A 22,851-nucleotide genomic window follows, 5' to 3' on the forward strand; every position below is an offset into this window, starting at 1 on the left:
TAGTAAAAAACCATAGAAAAAACTATTAAATTCAGGAAAATATTATACGTATTATAATATACGAAGCTATATAGTATTAGATTACTAGTATCTATATCCTTCTAGTAGACTAGCTAATTAGATACCTAGGGCAAATTAGCCTAGATCTAATTAAAATAATCAAAGATTTAATTAATAAAAGAAGATAATCATAGTAATACTTAATAAGCAATCTAACGAGGAAGAAATCCACGTTACTAGTTATATAACTAATTACCCTGTAGAAGCTATAGAAACCTCGGCTAGTAACCTACTACCTACTAGCCTATTAGCTAATAATCTTACTAATCTTAACGGTGATATCTATTATATACCGATTAGTCAAATTAACTATAATATACCTATAATAGAGGTATAGCTAATTAGGTATAGCCTACTAATCTTTAATAATTAAAACCTAATAAGAGACTACTTAAATCTAAGTAATAAATCTATAGTGAATATACTAAGAAGTCTCTTACTCTACGATAAGTTCTCGTATAAAACCGATCAGGTAATTTATCTACCTATTAAAACAAACCAAGAAACTAATTCTAATATCACTATAGAAAGTGTATATAATCTAATAAATTAAGATCTTTCTACTATAAAAGTGATTTTCATTATTAATATAGCTACTACTATATATATAGTATCTAAATTAGATTTGTTTAATAGTATATATAAAACTAATAAAACTATTATATAGGGAAATATACAAAGATTATCTATCGATCTTGCTAGAGATATTATCTTCTAGATAAATACTAATCTAGTCTATAAATTAACTAATATACTCTATGTCCTACAATTAGGAATTAATATATTAAGTATATATACACTAAAAAATTTAGTATCTCTATTTAATAGAGAAAAGGCTACTATTTTCGATTAATATCGAAATATTATGCTAATTAGGTATAAGTAAGATAATCTATATCGAACTACTCTATATATAATATATATAAAGCTATATAAGGAAGATTCTGATTAATTAGATAATTAGGATTAATCTATCTAAAGTACTAGTAGTACTACTAGTATATTAAAACTTTAGTATAATAGATTAGGTTATATAGGCCTAATACTACTATAAAGGCTATTAAGCTAGGCTAATATATCTCTATCTGATATAGAGATAAGAGATTATATATAAAATATATACGAAATATATATATAGTTAAAATATAATAGGAAGATTAATAAATCTTCTACTTCTACTACCGAATACGGTATTAGCGAAAGAATATATAGCGATATTAGAAGGCCTATTAGCCCTAAGACCTATAATAGCTATCGCTACTACATTACGTTTCTTGACAAAGTATTAAGATATCTATATATATCTCTACTTCGATCGAAAGACGAAGCTATTAAGAAATTTACCTTATATAAGTAATTAGTTAAAAACTAGCTTAATAAGAAGATTAAAGAGATATTTACCGATAATAGTACTAAATACGTGAATAATAACTTCTATATATTATTAGGAAGATACGGTATTATATACCGAACTACGCCTATCTATATAAAAGAGCTAAATAGCCTAATTGAGCGTATAAACCTAACACTTATAAATAAGGTTAGATATTTATTAATCTAATTAGGATTAAAAGAAGATATATAGGGAGAAGCCTTATTAGCTGCTACCTATCTATATAATATAACCCTATATAGTGCTCTAGGGTTAAAATCACCCTATAAGATATATCATAAGCGCTTACCTGCTATTAGGTATATAAAGACCTAGAGATCTATTACCTACTATTATATAAACAAAAACCTGCCTAGCAAGCTATCGCTAAGAAAATCTATAGCTATTATTATTAGCTATAGTAAGTAGAAGTACTATAAGCTATATAACCTAAAGTAGAAGAAGATAGTTTAGTTAAGAGACCCTACTATCTTAGAAGATAGATTCCTAAAGAATTAATCTGATCTAGCTAATTAAGAGCTAGCAATTAAAGCAATCGAAAATCGATTTGCTAAGAAAAGATCTACTAATCAAGCAGCAAACCTAATCAAAAAGAAGATTACTAGAAATACTAGTAAATTAACTAGCCTATCTACTAGTAAATCAGCTAGTAAACCTACTAAGCAAACTACTAGTAAGGAAGCTACTATAGTAGCAGATCTGTCTTATAAGATAGAGATCTAAATCCTATCACTAAAATCTACTAAAGATAGCAAAGATATATATACTATATCGGATACGCTACTAGGAGATTTTATAAAGACTATTATTAATAATCAGCCTACCGATTATATATTATCGGTAGTAACTAATAAAGAACCCTCTACCTTTAACTAAGCTATATAATCAGCTAAAAGGAATAAGTGGTATAGGGCCTATTAGGACAAAAATCAAAGCCTAATAGATTAGGCAACCTATAAAATCGTTAATATACCCCCTAGTATAACACCTATTAGGGGCAGATAGGTATTTAAAAGAAGCCTATAAAGAATACTATAGGTATCTAGGCTAATTATATTACAAATACGAACAAAACGATTCGCTATAAGGCTAGATAGGTTATATAAGGATTTAATCAACGATTAGGTGTTGATTTCCTAGAAACCTTCTCTACTACTACTAGAACAGAAACCTGGTATATAATATTAATTATCGCGATAAACAAAAAATAGTATATTAGGTAATACGACGTTAAAAACGTATTCGTATACGCTAATATCGATAGTGATATATATACTATCTTGCTAACTAGCCTATATAGGCTAGGAGACCCTGTCTACTAAAATAAGTGCTGCTACCTAAAGAAGGCCCTATATAGCCTAAAGCAAGTACTAAGGCTTTAGTCTAAATTCTTTACAAAGGCTATCGCGAACCTCGGATTCGATAGAGTTCCTATCGACGAGGGTATATATATAAATAGTAAAACCTAGGCTATTATTATTATATATATTAATAATATAATTATTATACACAAAGATCTAGCTTATATTAATAAGCTAGCTACTACGGCTAGATAGTATATTTAATTAGAAGAGATAGGCGAATTAGCTACCTTCCTAGGCAATAATATCAGCCTAAATTATCAAGATTAATCGATAACTATCGATTAAAATAATTATATATTAAAGATCTTGTCAAAATTTGCTACTACTAGTAAACGGCTAAAGAAAACGCCGGGTGAAGCAGAGATCTACCTAAGAAAAAATCAATTAAAAGCTTTAGAGTAAACTATTAATCTCTATCAAAAAGAGATTAGCTTATTACTATATACTAGCCTAAAGACTAGGCCTGATATAGCCTATCTAGTTACCTATTACTTAAGATATATAAGCAATCCTGACTAATTATATATCTCTAAATTAAAGAAGATATAGCAATATCTATAATATCGGCTAAATCTAGGCCTATACTACGATTGTATAGGGAATAACCTATATATAAAAGGCTACTCTAATACTAATTAGTCAGGCGATATTAATAGTAGAAAATCTACTACTAGCTATATATTTAGCCTATCTAGAGATCTAGCTACTAATAATATAGTAAGCTAGAATTCGATGCTACAAAAATCAGTAGCCCTATCTACCTACGAGTCCGAATATATAGCTATAAAAGAAGCTATACGAGAAGCTATCTATCTAGCTAACCTGTTTAACTATCTAAACGATAGATTAGGCCTAGGCTATACGCCTAGCAAGCCTACTATATTAGTGGATAATAAGGTAGCTATTAAGCTAGCCGAAAACCCTGAATTTCACAAAAGGACGAAGCATATTAATATACAATATCACTATATTAGAGATTAGGTCAAATAAGAAAGGGTTGATATTCAATACGTCCCTACTAAACTGTAATTAGCAGATTTCCTGACAAAAAACGTTAGAAGAGAAATATTTAAAGACCTGAAGAATCTAGCTAACCTCCGAGAGATCGAGATTTAGGAAGATATATATCTAGCTATCTTATAGCAGTATATATATATATCGATCCTATCTACTCTACTAATCTCTATACTCTACTGCTATTTGCACTACAGTATAAAGATTACGGGGGGGTATAAGATATAGGGCAAGATTCCTAAACCGTTATGTAGTATATCAAGCCAGATTCATAAGGCCTATACAAGATGGCTGAATCTCTATAAGCTTTATGCTATACCATCATTACTACGGTTAATAACATCATGTAAGACGTATACAACAGTATACGATCTATATCATCACTACGGTCAATGACATCGTACAATCAAGCAACCACCGATCAAACAGCTACTGCATGAGATCACTATGCATCTAGATCTGTCTGCATGAGATCATTATGCATTACCTAGAACGATCACATGCAAGAGATAAGTTGGTTATAAATATGCCCTGCATTCTCTACCAAAATAAAAAAATAATACATACAAGCAAGATTTAATACAATCAACCAAGCTTTAGTCCTACCTCACTTTTCTCTTACTCTTATGATTCTAAGCCGAATTGATTTTATCCTTCCTATTTAATCAAAGGAAGAAGATCAATTAATCTTCCTTCCTCTCTACCTAACCTGCGTAGCATCGCTTGCTCACACTTATATAGTCCGCTTATAGCCTAACTACTTTCGATACTATAATTTATATAATCAAAGAACTTCCGTTACCGTAGAAGAATAGTCCGTAGGTTCTTTAGCTTTCGATCGTCTTAGGTATAGTCTTAGGAGGTATAAAAGACAACTATCTCTTGGCGAAATCGATTTCTTGGTCTATCTCGAGATCCAGGGCTTGTGCAGCCTTGTAGATACGTTCAAATTACATCGAACCTCACGCGCTATCGATCTACACCGGTTTTAACCGGGAGCGACCGTGATGGCGTTGGTGGCGGGCCCGAATGGCATTCCACTACCCTAGAATCGAGGTTTCCACGGTGCAGATTCAGCGCCAAGACCTCTTAATTCAGGGGAACGCGAATGGACGCGCGACCATAACAAAGACTACCCGATCGGAAGAACAGGCCAGTTAAAGAGCATAGACGATATCGCAAAGGCTGCTCAGTCAATCCTGGAATATATTGAGTCTAATAACCACGAGGTCGATGGAACTGTGCGCGGATTCATCAAGAATGTTAAGAGATTCGCACAGAAAGCCCAGAAGGGCGATACCGAGGGCATGAGCAAGGTGCTCGGGGCCCTCGAAATACTCACGAAGCGACTTAACGGTCTTGAGAAGACTGTCTCGTTATCAACGACCACCTAATCAACCGATTCTATCGCTTTCTGGCGTTCTCTACGTATGACCGCATGGCAGAAGGGGACCACTAGTGCGCCCGCGCTAATTGACCGCTCTAACGGAGCTTCCTCGCCAGGGGTTAGCGAGGTCGAACTACAGGAGGACCGACAGGTGATCGTGAAGATTGCCGATCAGGGATCTCGCGAACGATTTCGCCGCAGGGATATAAGCGAAAAGGACATCGTTCAACAGGTCGATAAGAGAATAGTGGCCGCAGCTCTCAAGACCCTATCATCGGCGCTAGCCGCTGCTGCGCGCGGTGGTAGCTAGGAAACTGCCGTCTAGTAATGTGGCTCTCTTTGTAGATACGGCGGCTTCGGCCGAGGTCCTCCGTATATATACAACTAGATAGATAGAGGTCTTTGGTCCTGGTGTAACCGTACAGGTGCCTACCTAGGGGGTAGTCGTTCGTAGGGTCCCTACTAGCGTGGTTAGTATGAAGACTACCCCGCTAACCCCGGCGGAGATTGCTACGCTTTCTGATGAGCTGGTTTCTCTGAATCCCTTATAGTCAGGAGATAGCCTGCCGCCGGCTAAGATTCACTATATTTCCTGGCTAGTTAAACCTACCGGGGCGAAGAGGAATAGATCGGTAGTGTTAGAATTTACTAGTCCTGTGGCTGCTAATCGTGCGATTCGGGCTGGGATCCTGTAGGCGTATTAGTCTCTCGAAACCGTGCGGTACATTCGTGAAGGACGATCGAAATTCTATCGAAAGTGCCAGAAGCCTAGGTACGTCTATTCCCACTATCTCGAACGGTAGTACTCGTGCGGTTTCTGCGCTGGAAAGTACCCGACCTGGGAGTGCCCTATTAGCAGTGACCGTCAACAAGCTAAGTACGCAAACTACAGCGGCAGCCACCGCGTACTATCTAAAGATTGCCTAATCTACTAGAAGGAGGCTAAACTAGCGAGAGAGGCCCTTTTAGCGGCTCCGCCTTACTACCGAGAGCCCGCGCACTATCGCTAGCTAGTTCAATAGCCCGTTCAACAGCCCGTTTAGCAGCCTGTTTAGCTACCTATTTAGCAGCCTGTTCAGCAGCTACGCCCTTAGCGAGTGCTTATATCTCGCAAGCAAACAAGCTCCGCGTAGCTACGGCAACAGCCGACCCGATAGTCGGCTGTCTCTTCTCAGCAGAGAACTACGGCCCTCTACCGATAGGGAGATAGCCTCGAGGCCTTAGATCACGCACTACCTCCCCTCCTAACAACGCCAAAACCGAGGTATAGGAAAGAGGTCAGGGATAGAAGGACGGTGACGGTGACAGCGAATGGTAAGGTCGTTAGTAGGCCTGCAGGATCCAGTAACGCTAACCAGCCTACTACGCAGCCAGAAGTGGTAATTACTACTCGGCCCCGATCGCATTCGATACTATCACCACCACGTACAACTACCACTATTAACCCTTTTAACGGCTAGAAGAAGCAACGCCTAGAGGACTAGGGTCAGAGACAGGAGCAGGGCGAGGCAGCTATAGCCGATATAGGGCCGAACACGCTACTAGTTAACTAGGGCTAGAACCTCTTTGACGAATTCTTACAGCTACCGCAATCAGATGGGGATCTCTTTGTTTCTCTCTAGGAAGTCGAGCTACCGGCTACACAGCCGCAGCTACCGCCGCAGCTATCTCCTTCCTCACGACTAGCTATTATCTAGCGCTTCTCTCTTATACAGCCAGATCGAACGAAGAGCGTTACTACTTCGGAGATTAGCGGCAAGTCCTCTAAGACCTCCACATCTCCGCTGACCACGTTCGATAGGGACGAGGATGACGAGTACTACCAAGAAAGCTCACCTAATAAGGCCCAAAACCCGTCACGCCGCCGATGAAATCGTTCGAAATCATCCAATACAACGCTACGCGGGCGTGGGACACTATCGCCACGTTCCTGAGAGAGCGAGAAGTGAGGGAAGCGAAGGTCATCGCTCTCTAAGAACCATAGAAGAACACCCTCTAAGACACAACACATAATCCGGTTCCGGCTACCTATCAGCTCCTGTTTCCCTATATCAAGGATGAACGGCAGCGTGTAGCGTTGTTCGTGTCCCGAGAGGTTGATCCATCGACGTGGGCGCACACCGTCGTTTCCTCAGATTACCAAATCCTCAAGCTGCGGCGCATGAGAGATGTAGAGGGTAACTAGGGCGATTTGTTTATCCACAATGTGTACAACGACTAACTGAGAAATAACGAGACCGTCAGATTGATTCCTGAGGAGATTGCCAAGCGCCCTTTTGGTGAGCACCTGGTTCTTGGTGATTTTAACGCTCACCACGCGAGCTGGCGTGGCGATGGCTTATAACTATGCGATCGAGACGGCAATATAATTCGACCCAAACAGGATGAGAAAGGAAGAGAACTGGCTAATCTGATAGAGGAGATACGTCTTGATTTAGCCACAGAGATTGGTGTGAAGACCTAGGAGCGCTAGGACTAGCGGTCGGTATTGGATTTGACCTTTATAAGTCAATCTCTCTACGACCGCCTGATTTCCTGCCGCACTCTACATGATATAGACTACTAGAGCGACCACTTCCCTATTAAAACTACTGTGGATATCGATACGCCACAATCAGAACTACCTCTACGCCGAAATTGGCAAGTAACTAATAATAAAATCCTTCTTGGCTATATAACAACCTATCTGCTACCACCGCCCACCGCTATCAATACTAAATTTACAGTTGAGATAGTATGTCGGACCCTCTTGCGTATGGTTAATGCGGCGGTTGACGCTTCTACGCCCTGGGCGACACCGTCAACCTTCTCGAATCCCCTGTTTGACCAGGAGTATAGAGAAGCCGTTAAACGATGCAGGAAGCTTCGTAGGCTATTCAGCCGCACCTAAGATCCTCTATACTGGCAGCTCTACTCATTAGAGCGCAACTAAAAAGCCCGTATCGTCAAGAAGAGGTTATCTAAGGGCCACCGCCAACGTGTGCAACAATCGATTGAGAAAGGCCCTCGGGGTATATAGTAGTTAGCCAAGTGGGCCCGTAATAGGCAGGGGTCCTATGAGCGTGGGATCACACCGTCTCTTAAGATAGCTAATAGGACTCTAGCAGAGAGTGTTGATGAGAAGGCCTAGGCCTTTCGCTAGGCCTTCTTTCCTATACCTCCGCCAGCTGATCTCTCTGATATTACTAAATACGATTACCCAGCTAATTAGATCTCCTTTCAACTAGTTACCCTTCATAAAGTAGAAGATGCCGTTCTCTCTGCTGGCGCTAGCAAATTACCTAGCGATGACACCTTACCTAACAGCCTCTGGTATAAGCTTATCAAGCTTCTAGTAGTCCTCGAGACCCTCACCGCTCTCTTCGACGTATGCATTCGTATTAGCTACAATCCGTCTCACTTCCAACAATCTCTCACTATGGTCTTACGTAAGGCAGGTAGTGACCGGGACTACCAGATAGCCAAGTCCTACCGCCCTGTAGCGCTCATCAACACGCTAGCCAAATTTCTTGAAGCGGTAGTTGCCAAGAGGATTTCCTACACAGTAGAGACGGAAGATCTTCTTCTAACAGGCTATCTTGGTGGCCGAAAGGGGATCTTAACTGACTACGCTATTCAAATCCTACTAGATCGCATTAAAACTGTATAGGGTAATAGAAAACCAGTGGTTTCTCTACTACTACTAGATGTCTCTGGTGTATACGATAATGTATCTTATAAACGACTGCTGCACGACTTGATGAAACGCCGGCTTGGCTACTTAGTGCCTTAGGTAAGAGCCTTCCTGACCGGCAGGTCAACGAGGATTCGTATACCTAAGGGCCTTTCCTAACGTATACCTACGCCTACTAGTATCCTCTAGGGCTTACCACTGTTACCGATCCTCTACCTGCTCTATAACGCGGAGCTAATTGAAAAGTGCGCCGACTAATCTGACTAACTAGAAGAGCCGGAGGTCTTTGCTAATAGCTAGGTAGACGATGCCGCCCTTATAGCCACCGGCTAGTCTGAACAAGCCAACATCCAACAGTTAGAAGTGGCCTGCTAGAAGGCTGACCGGTGGGCAGAAACCTATGCGTCTGTTTTCGACAGGAAAAAATACTCACTAGTATATTTTATTAATCCTCTCACGAATCTCTCAAAGGCCTATACACCTCTTTGCCTACTAGAAATGACTATCCAACCTTCCTCATCGGCTAAATACCTTGGTTTCTGGCTGGATAAGGATCTTTCCTTTAACGACCACCGCTAGAAGCTCTCACAGAAGGGGTCTATCAGTTTGAACGCTATCAGATCCCTAGGTACTTCTATATAGGGTAGTTCCGTAACTGCTATGCGTAGGATCTACTAAGCAGTTATCATCCTACAGATGCTGTATAGTGTATTAGTATAGTTTATGCCTAATAACGATACTAAGGGGCGCCGCGTAGCTATCTCTCGACCTTTTAAGAGTATTTAATATAAAGCAGCCTGCCTGATTAGTGGTATATTCAAAACTACTACGGCAGCCGCTCTATACGCGGAGCTCTATCTTATACCTATACAAATTCTGATAGAAAGGATAGTTAGCGAGACGGCAATTCGCTTACGAACAGGACTACCCTTCGCTATCCCACCGACGGTTATTAACAAGCGCACTAGGGCGTAGCGTTAGCTTAGTAGATTTTCACCGATAGAGGCTATCGCTTGGAGGGCCGGCGGATACCTCATAGCTCCCCTAGGGGTTCCTGGCCGGGAGATTTACTAGGAGAGCCGTATTGTATACATTCGACCCCCCTAGCATATACCTCTAAAGGTAGTGATCTAGGAGAGAGAGACTGCGACTAGCGAGTATAACAAAATTATCGCGAGACACCCGTAGCCCCTAGTGATTTACACCGACGGTAGTAGGTACTAAGGGCGTGTAGGAGCTAGTGTGGTAGTCGGCTCTAACGGAGCATAGAAGCTTCAGGGGCAGATAGGTACTAAGGAAATTTCTACTGTATACTCAGTAGAGATTCGCGCAATCGAAATATCTCTCACGCTAGTTAGGAATCGTATGCTGGAAGGATACTGGGAAGAGAGGTTAGCCCCTAGGTTAGTGATTTTCTCTAACAGTCAACCAGCACTACGAGCCCTCTACTACCTACGTATGCCCTCTAGCTAGGTCTACCTTTAGGGGACTAGCAACCTAGCTAGTTAGCTCGAAGGTTAAGGGATTGATGCAGAGTTTAGATAGATCCCTGCACATAAAGGGATCCGTGGTAATAAGGCTACTAACAAAGTAGCTAAAAGGGCTGCCCTGCGCACTACGAGAGAGGCAGACGATACCTTTATCGTCCTTGTAGCAGCCGTTAAACGCCGTGTGCGCTAGCAAGCTAAGCTTGCCTAGGAGCAATCCTGGCAGAAACAAACCACTAGCCCTTATGCTATTGCGCGACCAACTAAACGTCTTATTGAACAGCTAATTAAGAAGGTCCTGGAGTACTAGGAGGGACTACGAAAGGTAACCTTATCAGTTCTTATCTAGCTACGTACAGGCCGGATTGCCCTACGAGGGTATCTGGCTAAGATTAACCGTGCAGAGACTGACTGGTGTATATGCGATTAAGGGCGTTAGACCGTCTCACACATCTTATTGGCCTGCCCCTAGCTAGTTAACCTGCGCGATCGTATGCGCTAACAACTAGCTGGTATAGGCGTTTCGATAGCTGTTGGAACAGATGAACTACTTAGTAGGAAGGAAGCAAGGCCTTTTGTGGCTAAACTTATACTGAATACAGGGCTTCTAGGCTAATTCCTCGATATAGACCCGATAGCCACAGGCGTGGAAGAACCAGAAGAACTAGCTGCGCTAGAAGAACCAGGAGGGCCAGGAGACGCTTAGGAATCTCTCAGTTCCCCTTCAGATCGAGATAAATGATCTCTCACCCAGAGACAGTGGGAGTGGGATCCCGATGACGCTCAATACTAGAGGGCGGGTGCCAGGTCCACCCGTCCTCCTTAACTTCCATCGTGCGCATGATAGCGGCCATAGCCGACGCAGTATTTTAGCATGGTGTATAACGCCTCGGAGTATTCCGTCGATGCGAGATTGGGCCGACCGAGAACGTGGTAACGGGGGAGTGGTGTTGCGCGGCCGAGGCACCCTGGTGATGCGGGATCTCGGTGAATCGTGGATGCCGACTGTAGGAGGAAGAAATAAGGGTGCTCGGAGATAGGGACGTTCGGAAGCAGGAAGGCAGGGGATTCAGTAGAGATTGAAGGATTCGACGGTTAGGGTTAACTGTCTGCGAGGGCTATGTGGCTTGTGGCGACCGCTGGGGGTTAGCGGCGTTGAGAGATTGAGGGGACTAGGAGACTGCGGGGATTGCAGCGATTCCCCTTCCTTTCGTTTGGTCTGTTTCCTTTGTTGGTGTTTGGCTTGTTTGGCTTTGTTTGTTTGCTGCGTTTGCACCACTTCCCTTCTTGTACGCATGGGCGGTGGCCTGGGCGGCCTAGTTCTGCAGCCCGCGCTGTGGCTACGGCTGTGGCTGTGGCCCGCGCTGTGGCTGGGCTGATTGGCCAGTGGCGAGCCTGGCTGTTAGCCAGGCCCAACGCAGAACTAGGCCCTAGGCACTGCCACCTCTCGCCGGCGGCTTGGCTAGCAGGTTCTGCCACCGCTTTCTCTCTGTGTCTGCTGCTGGAAAAGCAAGATAACAAACCCCCGCATAGCACCTGTATGTAAAGGAAGCTAAATCGGGCCAATGAATTTTGATTGATTGATTGATTGATTGATCTTAGGAGGTATATATATAATCGTTTATCTTTTCTCTATCTAGAGCTTAGAGGACGTATTAGATCCTACCTTAGGACTCCCTTTTATAGAGCTCGTTAGATAGACCGTTAGACTATAAGGGATAATTGTACTTTTTAGTATTTTTATATATAATATACTAGGTCAAGGTATTAGTATTATAATAACTATATCTCGATTAATATAGGGTTTTACACGCGATAGTAGCCTCCTATTTAGTAACTACCTAATATATATCGATTCTTACTAGAAGGTTCCGGTACGGGCTCTCTAGGCTCAAGGTACTATTATTTCTTTAGTAGGCCTACTATACTTCTATATAGATACGGCCGTAGAAGTAGTAGTTAGCGTCTCCACAATCGCTTTAACTATATTATACGCGCTGCCGATATTCGCCGTCGTCATTTTTGGAATATCTGATATTCCCCTTCATTTATTTTCTCTTAGACGCTTGCGCCCAATTATCAACTAGGTTGGACTTATATACTGTTGCGTTACTACGGTATTTTTCTTGTTCCCTGGCTCTCCGTCCTCTACAATTGCTACAGTGAACTAGGCTATTGTCGTCTTTAGGGCGATGCTAGTTGTTGCAATTAGCTTTTGGTTCACCAAAGGGAATCGCACTTACCTGCGGACAGATGGTGCCTTGGGAGAGATGTTTCGGGCTGCCCAATTGGAACCCCTAAACATAGTCGGGCCCGTAGGGGGGTTACGGGTTGAAGCAGTGCTTATACGTTACCCCTAGCTTTGTAACTAGTTAACGTAATTCCTGGCCGACCGGAACACCCAGTCATGCGGAATCCCCATACTAAATGCAATTCCACAGCTCGTTATTTCTCAACAACGAGAGTTTTATTTTGCTTGGTTTTTGGGTTTCTAGCTTTTAGAACGGAATGGTGTAACTAAAGTATATAGAAAATCATTATTTACGTACATTACCGAAAATTACGCTATATTCAAGCCATAGGGGTATATATCTCTATATTATAAGTCTTCAAATATTTCATACTTTCGTAAAACTACTCTATATCTTATATTAAATGCTTAGGTATCATAGGATTATATGCCGAGTCTTGGGTGTTGAATTATGAGGTCGTGAAATATTGTATTTAGTATGATGTTTTGGGGTGTTCCGCACGACCGGGTGTTCCGGTCGGCCAGGAATTACGTTAACTAGTTAAGTTAGTTAACCTTAGCGGACCGCGTGATTAAAGCAGGGAAGGAGGAGGCTGAAGGGCAATTCACGGAAAATATCAAGCGTTCCCGTGACGGATCCCATCCTTGTTTTAAATACATAGCAGCAACGAGATAGCATGCGCCCATCGTCACGGCACCGTATAGTATTAGCCTTTGCAGCCCAGAGCGTTTAGCAATATCCATCTCGGGTGTGACCTAAGGGTAGAACTTACTTGTGATGTAGGCCATGGTTCATCCAATTCGGCGGACAGAAGGCGGTAGTGTTGAAAGGTGAGCCTACTACAATCAGCTCGCCCCGAATTCGAGGCTTGAAGCGCTCTGCCCGACAGAAAAAGCGTCGAAGAAGTCAGATGACTAAGGGGATTGGTTCATCTAAATGTAGCTGAGACCGTGGCCTCATGATACGTGTACATAAGAAGATATTCCTGGTTGCGATCAAAACCTGATTATCAGGTGAACATTCATTTGCAGCCTCAGCCGATAACGAAATTGACTTCTTCCAGATCTCTAGATCTTTACACGACGACTTGCACTAGGTACTATTTTCCACGATGCGAAAAAAATCTGTCCACCCTTAGGAGGAATTCGAGTTGTCTGCGCAACTCCATGCAGCAGTCCAACCAGACTCATGATAAGACTTAATAATTGCGAGAATTGAGCTGTACGTGCCACCGACCATGAGGTAAGTGCCGGCAACAATCACGAAGACACTCCACGCGACCCCTATATACCAACGACTATCACGCACCCGTTTAGAAACAGGCCAGTTGTCGTACAGCCACATCATGCCCATGGTCTGGGTAGACAGTAAAGTCTGAAACGAGGCACCCACAAGGGATACCAGGTCCTCGAACACCGGAACACTACTAGCAATAATGTAAGCCACTAAGGTAATAGTGAAGGTTGAGCCAATCCATGTAATCCAGTGGGTTATAGTGTTGGCTGTGAGGTGTGGCGATCCTCGCAGAATGCGGACAAAAATATATTTAGCTGGAAGCTGAGGGTCTGTCAGCGAAATCAACAAAGAGTATACATCGAGAAAATAATTACGTGAGTCCATAAGAGCGCTGTGACAAAGAGCCCTGGCAGAGCAACACCATAGGCAACTTTCTTGATAATGGCGCCAGCTGAGCCGAGTGCAGGCGAAGCAACGTAGGTACCGCAATAATAGTAGACGATCAAGCCAATAGTGATGTACGTCACCGTGACTAGAGTCTGGCATGCGACCAGGGCCTTGGTATATTGGCGCGGGTCACGCATTTCAGACACAATAGGAAAGAAGGCCGGGGTACCTGCATATGCAAATATGAGCGTAGAGACTGCTGTCTGAGCTTCTGCATAGGTGGGGCTACTGAAGAGCTTGTAGTCCGACTTCCAGGGACCTTGTTGGGGTGCCGCAGCTGGGCGGTCTTGAACCCCAACAGCGATGGTCACCGTGAATACTACTCGAGGTTCAGAACGGTCAAAGGTATTAGAATTCTTGAGCACGACATACCGGAGATAATAATGCTTGCGGCACCAACCCAAGCGAGTGCACTGATCTTACCAAGGGTCCGAATACTTGCAAAAACAAAGGTGATGACAGCTGCAATAGCGACGAAGATTGCAGTGCATATAGCATGATTTGAGAGTGCGTTAAATGCAATTGAGATACTCAGCATTGCTGAGCCTGCAATGAATGTGAATGCTAAGATTGGAGATTAGCATTAGGTCGGGCAAGTTGACCAGACCATCAGCACCTACAAAGAGAAAGGGCTACGCCAAAAAATTCACGGCCAATGGGACCAAACAACATCTCCCCAACGTCGTCAATGCTATAGACATGACGGTGACGGATTTTGAAATCGCCAACGATGTAGTCTGACCAAGTTGTGATACCACCAACCACGAGTAACAGAATTATTCCAGGGATCAGTCCGACAGTGTTTAAGACAGAAGGAATTCCTAGTACACCGAGACCGATCTGTGTTTTGGTCATCAACACCGCGGTGCCTATCCATCCTAACTTGAAGAGGTCAGAGGTTGTTGTGACGATATTGTGTTCAATACGTACGTTGCGGTAGTTGGGGCCACCTTCGCCCATGTCACCAAATACAGCATCGTGGTGCATGTATTTCTCTGCATCATGTATCTCACCAACCTGTGGTGGTGCGCGGTCGATTTCAGGGCAGTCGATTGCTTTTGACTTTGACATGATGAGATATGTTCGACTGAATATATGTAGATTTGATATGCGATAATCATAATTTTACACAGCCATGATACAGGACCAGTCCGGTAGTAGCACCTCCCTTTTAAATCTTGCAATCGCCCCAGAGTCTGGGGAAGCCGCGGGCCTTCCCCCGCGTTGGCTAACCCAAATTACTAGATCAGTTTTTGAAATAATGGAACAGTTTCCTGGAAAATGTCCTAACTCAGGCCCGGATGGATTTCTCATTGGAGCGGATCTGGACCGGTGTTGTCACGCTTCGTTTGGTATCGCCGACAATAATTGGCCTGTAGTGTGGCAATCTTTTAGCTTATCGAGGGAACACTGACTTAGAAAGCTCACTGAAAGTATATGAAGGAGATTAGATAGTGAATGTTTGAAGAGCTTTGCAGACTTGTGGGGAGTTTCACAGCAGTATCGACCAGGCGTATAGACCCTAGTCAGGGCAAGGCAGTCTTGATAGGACGGCCTGTGGCGAGTAATATGATATGTGTGATACTACACTAGATCGCAATAGCTGCTTTGAACCGGAAGTAGAACGCCTTGATTCATTACCTTACATAGAAGGGGAGATAGAGGTGAACCTAGAAATTAGGGTATCGCAGACTTGGCAGGTGATACGATTTTACAATTGGTGACGGGTCGTGAAAGGCATCAATCTAGAAACCGAACCACTGGATACTAATACAAATGAGAGATATCAAAAGCTTATTTCAGATGGATTAAGGCGCTCGCGCCCCGTAACTGTTACCGACATAACTCCCGGAACCAAGTTGAAAGTGACCATATCGTCATTTAAGATGGTAAGGATCGTGTTAAGTGGGCAGTGGAATGCTGCGCGGACCAGCGGCTCGACTGTGGGCGCTAACGAAGTGCAGGCAAGTACTATCATGACACATGTAGCTCAGGACTTCTGCGCCGGTGGTACTGCCCCGAGCTTGTTGTTTCTTTGATTGCCACTGGCTTAGCGTGCGGAGCCTCGGCCGGCTCCCGAGCAGTACAAGCATCCCACCGCAAAGGACATCGGGTCTCGGATCCGGCGTGGACAAATTGTGCATCTAGCTCGGAATTATGACTGCTGTCGATCGATAAGTATGTTCCACAGCCTGAAGCATGGCGCTCCGCACGGGAGCAGCTGATGATAGAGACGGAGAAACAATTCAATCCAAAACATTCATAAGCCACTCTCAGGGTATTAGCCCATGGCCCTTCAACCTTTGAGAATGTCAGTACATAAAGCAAATTTCACCGAAGACAATTTGCCTCAGAGGCTGGCTGCTGATGCCGCCGCGGCTGCAGTCGCCGCCGCATTAGTCACGCCAGTAGTCACGATCATGGACAGGTGAGTCAGAATACAACTTGCGAGTCTGGTATTGTAGATTAAGACCTGTCAGAATTGTTGTGGAAATGTCCTGTTCAAACAGGCCATTCTCCGATTTTCTCTTGACACATCTGAGATGCGCTCTCAAAGCACCAGGCCGCTTCGCTCTCTCGAGGCCATGTCTGCTTGTTTTCGGTCTCTACTTCGGAACTTTCGGCATTGCCAATTCGACCACGACAATTTCAGATACCCAATTCTTTAGACCTGATCCAACAATGGCCAAGACGATTACGGTTTTTGCCACTCTCTCGGTCAATATTCCGCTTGGAATCCACAAGGACACGGTCTTTTCAAGGCTTTTTGTGTGTGCAACTTTGCCCATACAAACCCCGTCAAAAGTTCCATTGACACCTCGCACACCTTTCTCCACCTACTCTGCATTTCTTCTGCGAGATGTCATCACCATTTACACCTCTTTTGCCCTTCCCAGTACGGTTTCCTCTTATGTTTCTGACACGGCCTTCTCGCACCCTCAGGCGAAGGCCGCGGTAGCACAACTTGCTGTACCGGCGCTTGGTCAAGCAATAAACACCCCAGTTCATCTCATTGGACTGGAGATCTATAACAGGCAAGGAGGGGTGAAACTGCCTGAAATGATTGACTTTGTCCGCAGGAACTTTGTGTCAGCCGCCCTGGTGCGCATAGGCCGTATTATCCCTGCGTTTGGGCTTGGGACCCTTAGTAATAATGAGTTGCGAGGCGAATTGAACCGTATGATCAAATGAAGAAAAACTTAGTTGTACGTTATATACACAAAATACGACAGACATCTGCGAATACTCCTTTTTTGAGCAATGTTCTACGATGATCGGTCATTGAAGACATTCATCCTCTTTATAGCTTGAAAAACTGGTCGTCCATGGTAGATATGTGTGTTGTGCGTCCTGCGTTTCAGCAGAGAGCAGCACTACCGCGAGGGCAAGCAAACATCGAGCCACTTTGGCCGCATGGAGAGAGAAGCGCCGGTGCATCATCCGACTACACCTGTGACAGGATCTAGCACAGAGCTGATCCCCATAATCTCACCCTGCTCCGTTAGCGGCGAGCATGTATCCTTAGATGAGAAACTTGACAATCACTCGCTGTGGAGCGGGCCAAAGGACAAGATACTGTAGCGCCATGCAGCCATATCATTATGGCGATCAAAACCTTGGGGAATGGATCGCTTAACTCTGACACACCAATTTACTCTGTCATTTCTTAAGCATCTCGAAAAACAAGAAACCTTGTGGCTAAAGGCTCCACGGGTACCAGATTGGGTTCGGATTAGTGACCCGAAATACTGGTGGCATCATCGCGTAGCCCGGATGTCGACCGAGCATCATGTACGGGATAATATTTATTACGTAGAATATGTCGCTGTGCTAGGAGAGGTTATTCTGAGTCAATAAGAGGTACTGGCACAATTCTTTCTCTCTTCCGCGATGGCAAACGAGATGGAATCCCAAGCCCGAAAGACGTGCACGTCAATATTCGATGCCGCCACCTACATTCTACCGGATGCTATCTTTGCCTTAACTGAAGAATACCACAAGGATAGGTATCCAAAAAAGGTGAATCTTGGTCAGGGAACATATCGGGACGCTTTTGGGAATCCATGGGTTTTGCCCTCTGTTCAGACAGGTCGCGAGAAGCTAGCAAGCCAGGGTCTCAATCACGAGTACCTTCCAATCCTGGGACATGAAAAATTCAGGTTGGAGGCCACAAAATTAGCTTTGGGAGATCAACTCTTCGCGAGCCTCAGAGATCAGGTCTGAAGTCACAGGGTTCTTCATTGTGCCGATGGTGTATCCTCTAACAATATTTAGGTCGCAGTTTGTCAAAGTGTTTCCGGGACAGGCGCTTTGCATCTCGCAGGATTATTACTTCGACGTGGCTGTAAGGAGCGACCGACCGTAATAATTCCCACCCCCACCTGGTCGAATCATCGCCAAGTCTTCTCCTCTCTCGGTTTTGATTGTCACCCATTCTCTTACTATGACGAGGCCAAGAAACGTATCGATTGGGAATGCTATTTGGACACTTTGAAGAGAGCTCGGTCTGGGTCTGTGGTAATCCTGCACGCATGTGCTCATAACCCAACAGGATTTGATCCAACGCGCGAGAAATGGATCGAGATTGGATGTGTTGTTAAAAATCGCGGTCTTTTCCCCTTGTTTGACGCCGCATACCTTGGATTCAACTCTGGAAGCATTGATGACGATGCATTCTCCATCCGTCATTTTACTGCATTGGGGATTGAGGTTGGGGTATGCTTGTCATTCGCCAAGAACATGGGTCTTTACGGTACGTCTCGCATGAATTATCAAATGATGAACTCGGTATTGACAGTGTAATCGGTAGGCGAGCGTGTGGGCTGCCTCTTCATCGTTTCCCAGAACGTGGCGATCGCTAGAAACGTGCAGTCAGTTCTTGAAATGTTACAACGCTCGGAGATCTCAAACCCCCCGGCCTATGGTTCAAAGATTGTCGCCACGATCCTGGAGGACGAAGCTCTGAGACGTATGTGGTATGAGGATCTCCGAACAATGAGTCTGCGGATCAAGTCAATGAGACAGGCCCTCTACGAACATCTCATCCAAGCCGGTGAGATTACTCGTCCATACTGTATTGAAAAAAAGCTAACATCGATAACAGGGGCGCCCGGCCTGTGGGAGCATCTCATCCAACAGACCGGGATGTTTGGATTCCTGGGTCTCCCGCTAGAGACTGTCAACCGTTTGAAAGGTGTGTATTTCCTGAAATTTCGATTGCTTCTTGAAGTCTTTTTGTCGCTAATCTTGCGTCAAGAACGCCACCATATTTACATGGCTTCCAACTCCAGAATCTCCATTGCAGGCCTAAATCCCAACAACGTACAATATGTAGCTGAGTCCATTGCGAAGTGCTTGAAGTCAAGCACAATTTAAGGACAAAAGTCCCTATTGCAGTCAAGGAACTTGAGCAGCCTAGCTTATCTAGTACCTACACCTCAATCTGAACACATCTACCTCACGTTGTCCCAGAATTTATAGACCTCTAGCTCTGATCTCGGCTTGGTGATCTTATGACACCCCGGAACAATCCCAAAGGGCACAATTCAAGTACGCAGTATGAGCTTTTTCATGGAATAAAATGTTCTATCCCCGATCAAATCATAGTGATTGAAGACTTTCTATCGTCAAGACTTCAATCTCAACATCGCAAAAGTAGTTGCGTATGTTGCATGTATGCTTAGATTGTGTGCTTGTTCCAGTGTGGCTCACCTACAGCCAACAAAGGAAAAATCTGGATGTGCAATTCCCATGAAAAGCTGGTCTCCATGGATAAGACCTTGAGAGGTTCGAACATCGAGATAGATCCTACCCGGGTTCGACTATAAGCTTTCTAGAATGACGCGAATTATTTTCTAGTCCGGAGGCGTACAGCCGAGGATTAGACATGAAGTTTTATTGGCACTCATCAATTCTCTTGATTGAATATGTAAGCTCTTTCAACTCAATCCCCGGAATATGTCGCATCACATCCGTCTCCAGCCTCGGAACCTCAGCAAATGATAAGCTTTCACGATATTTTTGGATGAATAGTTTTAATTCTCAGCCCCTCAAGCGTCTTGATTGATGCACTCTCGATTCTTTAACTATTTGTACATCCTATCTAGGATTGGTAGTGATTCGGCCACGCGCAGTTTCAGAAGTACTGCGGATGTTTCATACACCCCCCACCACCCGTCAGCGAACGATACTACCTATCTTAGTAGCTGTAGCGGAAAAGACGGTCCTCAATGTCGGTCACGTCTTCAGTATGTAATAAGATGTCGGTCGAAGTCTGCTGCTCTTGATCTCGCCTGGTATTTTCAGCTCGGCACAGGTACCAATAGAGGCACATAGCTAAGACCAGCAAGCACCATGTCACAATCGCAGTAACGACACCTTCGAAGAACCTGGGAGCCGATTTTGTCTGCCACAGCTGGGGTCCTGCAATGCAACCAACTGAGTAGCCAATGAAGTAGAATGTGTTGACAATTGCTCGCTTTGTGTTTCCTTTCACATTCGATGCGCTGAGACTGAGGAGTACTACCATCACATCAGATATACACGACGCCTGAACGCGGTCTTTAGCATCACCTTGCAAATTTAACATTTTGGACGAGACCTACCAGCCAGGAAGACACAATCAATCCCCATCCTGCTGTAAGTGGAAGCTGCAAGAGAAGGATGTTACCAATCAATGGAGGAACTGTGAGAACGATGACCACCAGGCATCGATTGTTGGGCAGAAGTTGACAGCCAAGCACTGCGATCCAGATCGCGACAATCTGAACGGCTCCGGATGGCGAAGTATACAGCATAGTCTCGAATTTGTCATAGTTGAGGTTTTTGATAATCAAAGAAGCAAACTGACTTGCGTAAGCTATGTCCAGACCCATCCATGAAAACGGGAAGGAAACTGTACTTACTGTTAGGACCGGAGATTGCATGGTGGCAAGGATTCCAAAAGCAAAAATAAACCACGCTCGGACATCCAGCAAAGTCTCCTTCAGCTGTGACTTGGAGAAATTGGTTTTGTCCCCGCCTTCTCTGTCGAGCGCCATTCTAGCCAGTAAGACTTCTCGCTCTCTCTCTGAGAGAAACCATGCTCTCTGGGGACCAGTTGGCACAAGGAAATAGAACGCGACCCCGAAAGTCGCCGTAAGTGCTCCACAGACGAGGAAAAGTATTCTCCAGGATTCCAGCCGGGGGTAGTGCTGCTTTCCAATGCCGTACATGAGCAAACTGCCAAGGACCTGGGCCAGCCCGTTCATCGTGATCCATATACTATGTTTCAATCGCTAAAGTAAGTTATCTGTCACTGGTGGTAGCATCCTGACCGTGTGACTTATCTTACCCAACTCTTGTTGCATGCTCGTTCTTCCTGTACCACATGCTAGTGAGAGTCACAAAGGCCGGGGATACAGCCCCTTCTGTAGCTCCAAGGAGAAATCTTACGGCGCCGAAACCCGCGAAATTTGTTGGCACTGCAAGGCACATGCAGACCGCACCCCAGAGAATGCTGTGACGAAATATTATGGGACCATTGCAGGGAGGTTGTGGCTTCGAAATTCTTGACTTACATCGTGCCACCGACAAAAGTCGTCAAGGGAAGTCGACTCATCAAGTAAATGAAGGGGTACTCGGCGGCCAGCTGACCTGGAGAAAACATAAGTACATAAGTTATGGCAGCTCGTGGATGACAGACTCAATGTTCGTACCGAGATAGAACAGTGACGAGCACCAAGAATATTCTGACCCTTTCAAAGAAAGGTCGTCAATGAGCCCGAATACCGAAGCATAACTGAGACTCTGCTTGTCAAGGTCTGTGGCAGTCAGGCGACGTCTACCATGTCTAACTAGTAGCCTTGGGACACGTACACTGGAAGAAAAACACAAGACACATCTTTAAGCAGAACATTAGCTTTTTCTTGAGTCCGCGGAGTCAGCACACGTACCATTGGTAGGATAAAGCAGTCAATCTTCCTAACGACTCGCTTCTCTTCCTCTTCTGAGAAATGCAACTCAAGAGCCCCAATATCAATGTTCACATCGTCAGGCGAATTGGTGCCCACTTTCTTCACTTCAAGCTCCATGATGGGTATGTGAAATAATATATGTTATCTTAGCAGTGGAATGATTCTGAAATGATTTGCAAAGAAAGTAGGAACAATCTGCTCCTTTATGCAAGGGCAATCTACCCCGTCATATCCGGCCTGCGAGAGGTTGATTTGCGGGGTAAATGACCCAACGCCAAGATATGATAACTTGGGTCCAGAACTCAAAGTGAGCAGTCTCCGGCAATCAGTAAGTAGAAGGCGTGCTGATATTCGGGTATGATCCGCAGTCTCTCGGATGTTATAATCCGATGATCATATCAGGAAGGTGATACCATCGATCTATTGACAAATTACAGCACAGGAAGCTAGCCTAGCCCATTTCAATCCCGCCTTTGGGGAATGCCCATGCTATCGATTTTTGTAGTGCCCAAGGTGCCGGCTCCGAACTATCGTTTGCCTCGTTCAGTGCTTATTGTTCAATGTCCTCGTTCACTACATGTTG

At 44.2% G+C, this 22,851-nt stretch overlaps 5 protein-coding genes across 5 annotated transcripts; 3 read left to right on the forward strand and 2 right to left on the reverse strand.

Annotated features, from left to right (window-relative positions):
* Positions 1-10,256: 10,256 nt before the first annotated feature.
* Positions 10,257-11,084, forward strand: N7458_012816 (uncharacterized protein; the record flags this gene model as incomplete). Its single annotated transcript, XM_056916197.1, has 6 exons — positions 10,257-10,347; positions 10,453-10,562; positions 10,590-10,681; positions 10,728-10,812; positions 10,851-10,869; positions 11,008-11,084. The coding sequence occupies 6 exons, from the start codon at positions 10,257-10,259 to the stop codon at positions 11,082-11,084; spliced, it is 474 nt and encodes a 157-aa protein (XP_056760951.1).
* Positions 11,085-13,764: 2,680 nt separating this feature from the next.
* On the reverse strand, positions 13,765-15,384 carry N7458_012817 (uncharacterized protein; the record flags this gene model as incomplete). Its single annotated transcript, XM_056916198.1, has 4 exons — positions 13,765-14,187; positions 14,241-14,632; positions 14,686-14,877; positions 14,934-15,384. The coding sequence occupies 4 exons, from the start codon at positions 15,382-15,384 to the stop codon at positions 13,765-13,767; spliced, it is 1,458 nt and encodes a 485-aa protein (XP_056760952.1).
* A 1,238-nt stretch (positions 15,385-16,622) lies between these two features.
* Positions 16,623-17,505, forward strand: N7458_012818 (uncharacterized protein; the record flags this gene model as incomplete). Its single annotated transcript, XM_056916199.1, has 2 exons — positions 16,623-16,741; positions 16,779-17,505. The coding sequence occupies 2 exons, from the start codon at positions 16,623-16,625 to the stop codon at positions 17,503-17,505; spliced, it is 846 nt and encodes a 281-aa protein (XP_056760953.1).
* Positions 17,506-18,204: 699 nt separating this feature from the next.
* N7458_012819 (aromatic-amino-acid aminotransferase) lies at positions 18,205-19,689 on the forward strand (the record flags this gene model as incomplete). Its single annotated transcript, XM_056916200.1, has 5 exons — positions 18,205-18,531; positions 18,589-19,066; positions 19,124-19,366; positions 19,418-19,507; positions 19,571-19,689. The coding sequence occupies 5 exons, from the start codon at positions 18,205-18,207 to the stop codon at positions 19,687-19,689; spliced, it is 1,257 nt and encodes a 418-aa protein (XP_056760954.1).
* Positions 19,690-20,512: 823 nt separating this feature from the next.
* Positions 20,513-22,385, reverse strand: N7458_012820 (pantothenate transporter; the record flags this gene model as incomplete). Its single annotated transcript, XM_056916201.1, has 8 exons — positions 20,513-20,863; positions 20,919-21,158; positions 21,219-21,576; positions 21,647-21,811; positions 21,873-21,948; positions 22,011-22,115; positions 22,171-22,195; positions 22,248-22,385. The coding sequence occupies 8 exons, from the start codon at positions 22,383-22,385 to the stop codon at positions 20,513-20,515; spliced, it is 1,458 nt and encodes a 485-aa protein (XP_056760955.1).
* Positions 22,386-22,851: the final 466 nt, after the last annotated feature.

Source organism: Penicillium daleae (assembly GCF_028827525.1).
Source record: "Penicillium daleae strain IBT 16125 chromosome Unknown utg000009l_segment0_segment0, whole genome shotgun sequence".
In the NCBI taxonomy this organism is placed as follows: domain Eukaryota; kingdom Fungi; phylum Ascomycota; class Eurotiomycetes; order Eurotiales; family Aspergillaceae; genus Penicillium; species Penicillium daleae.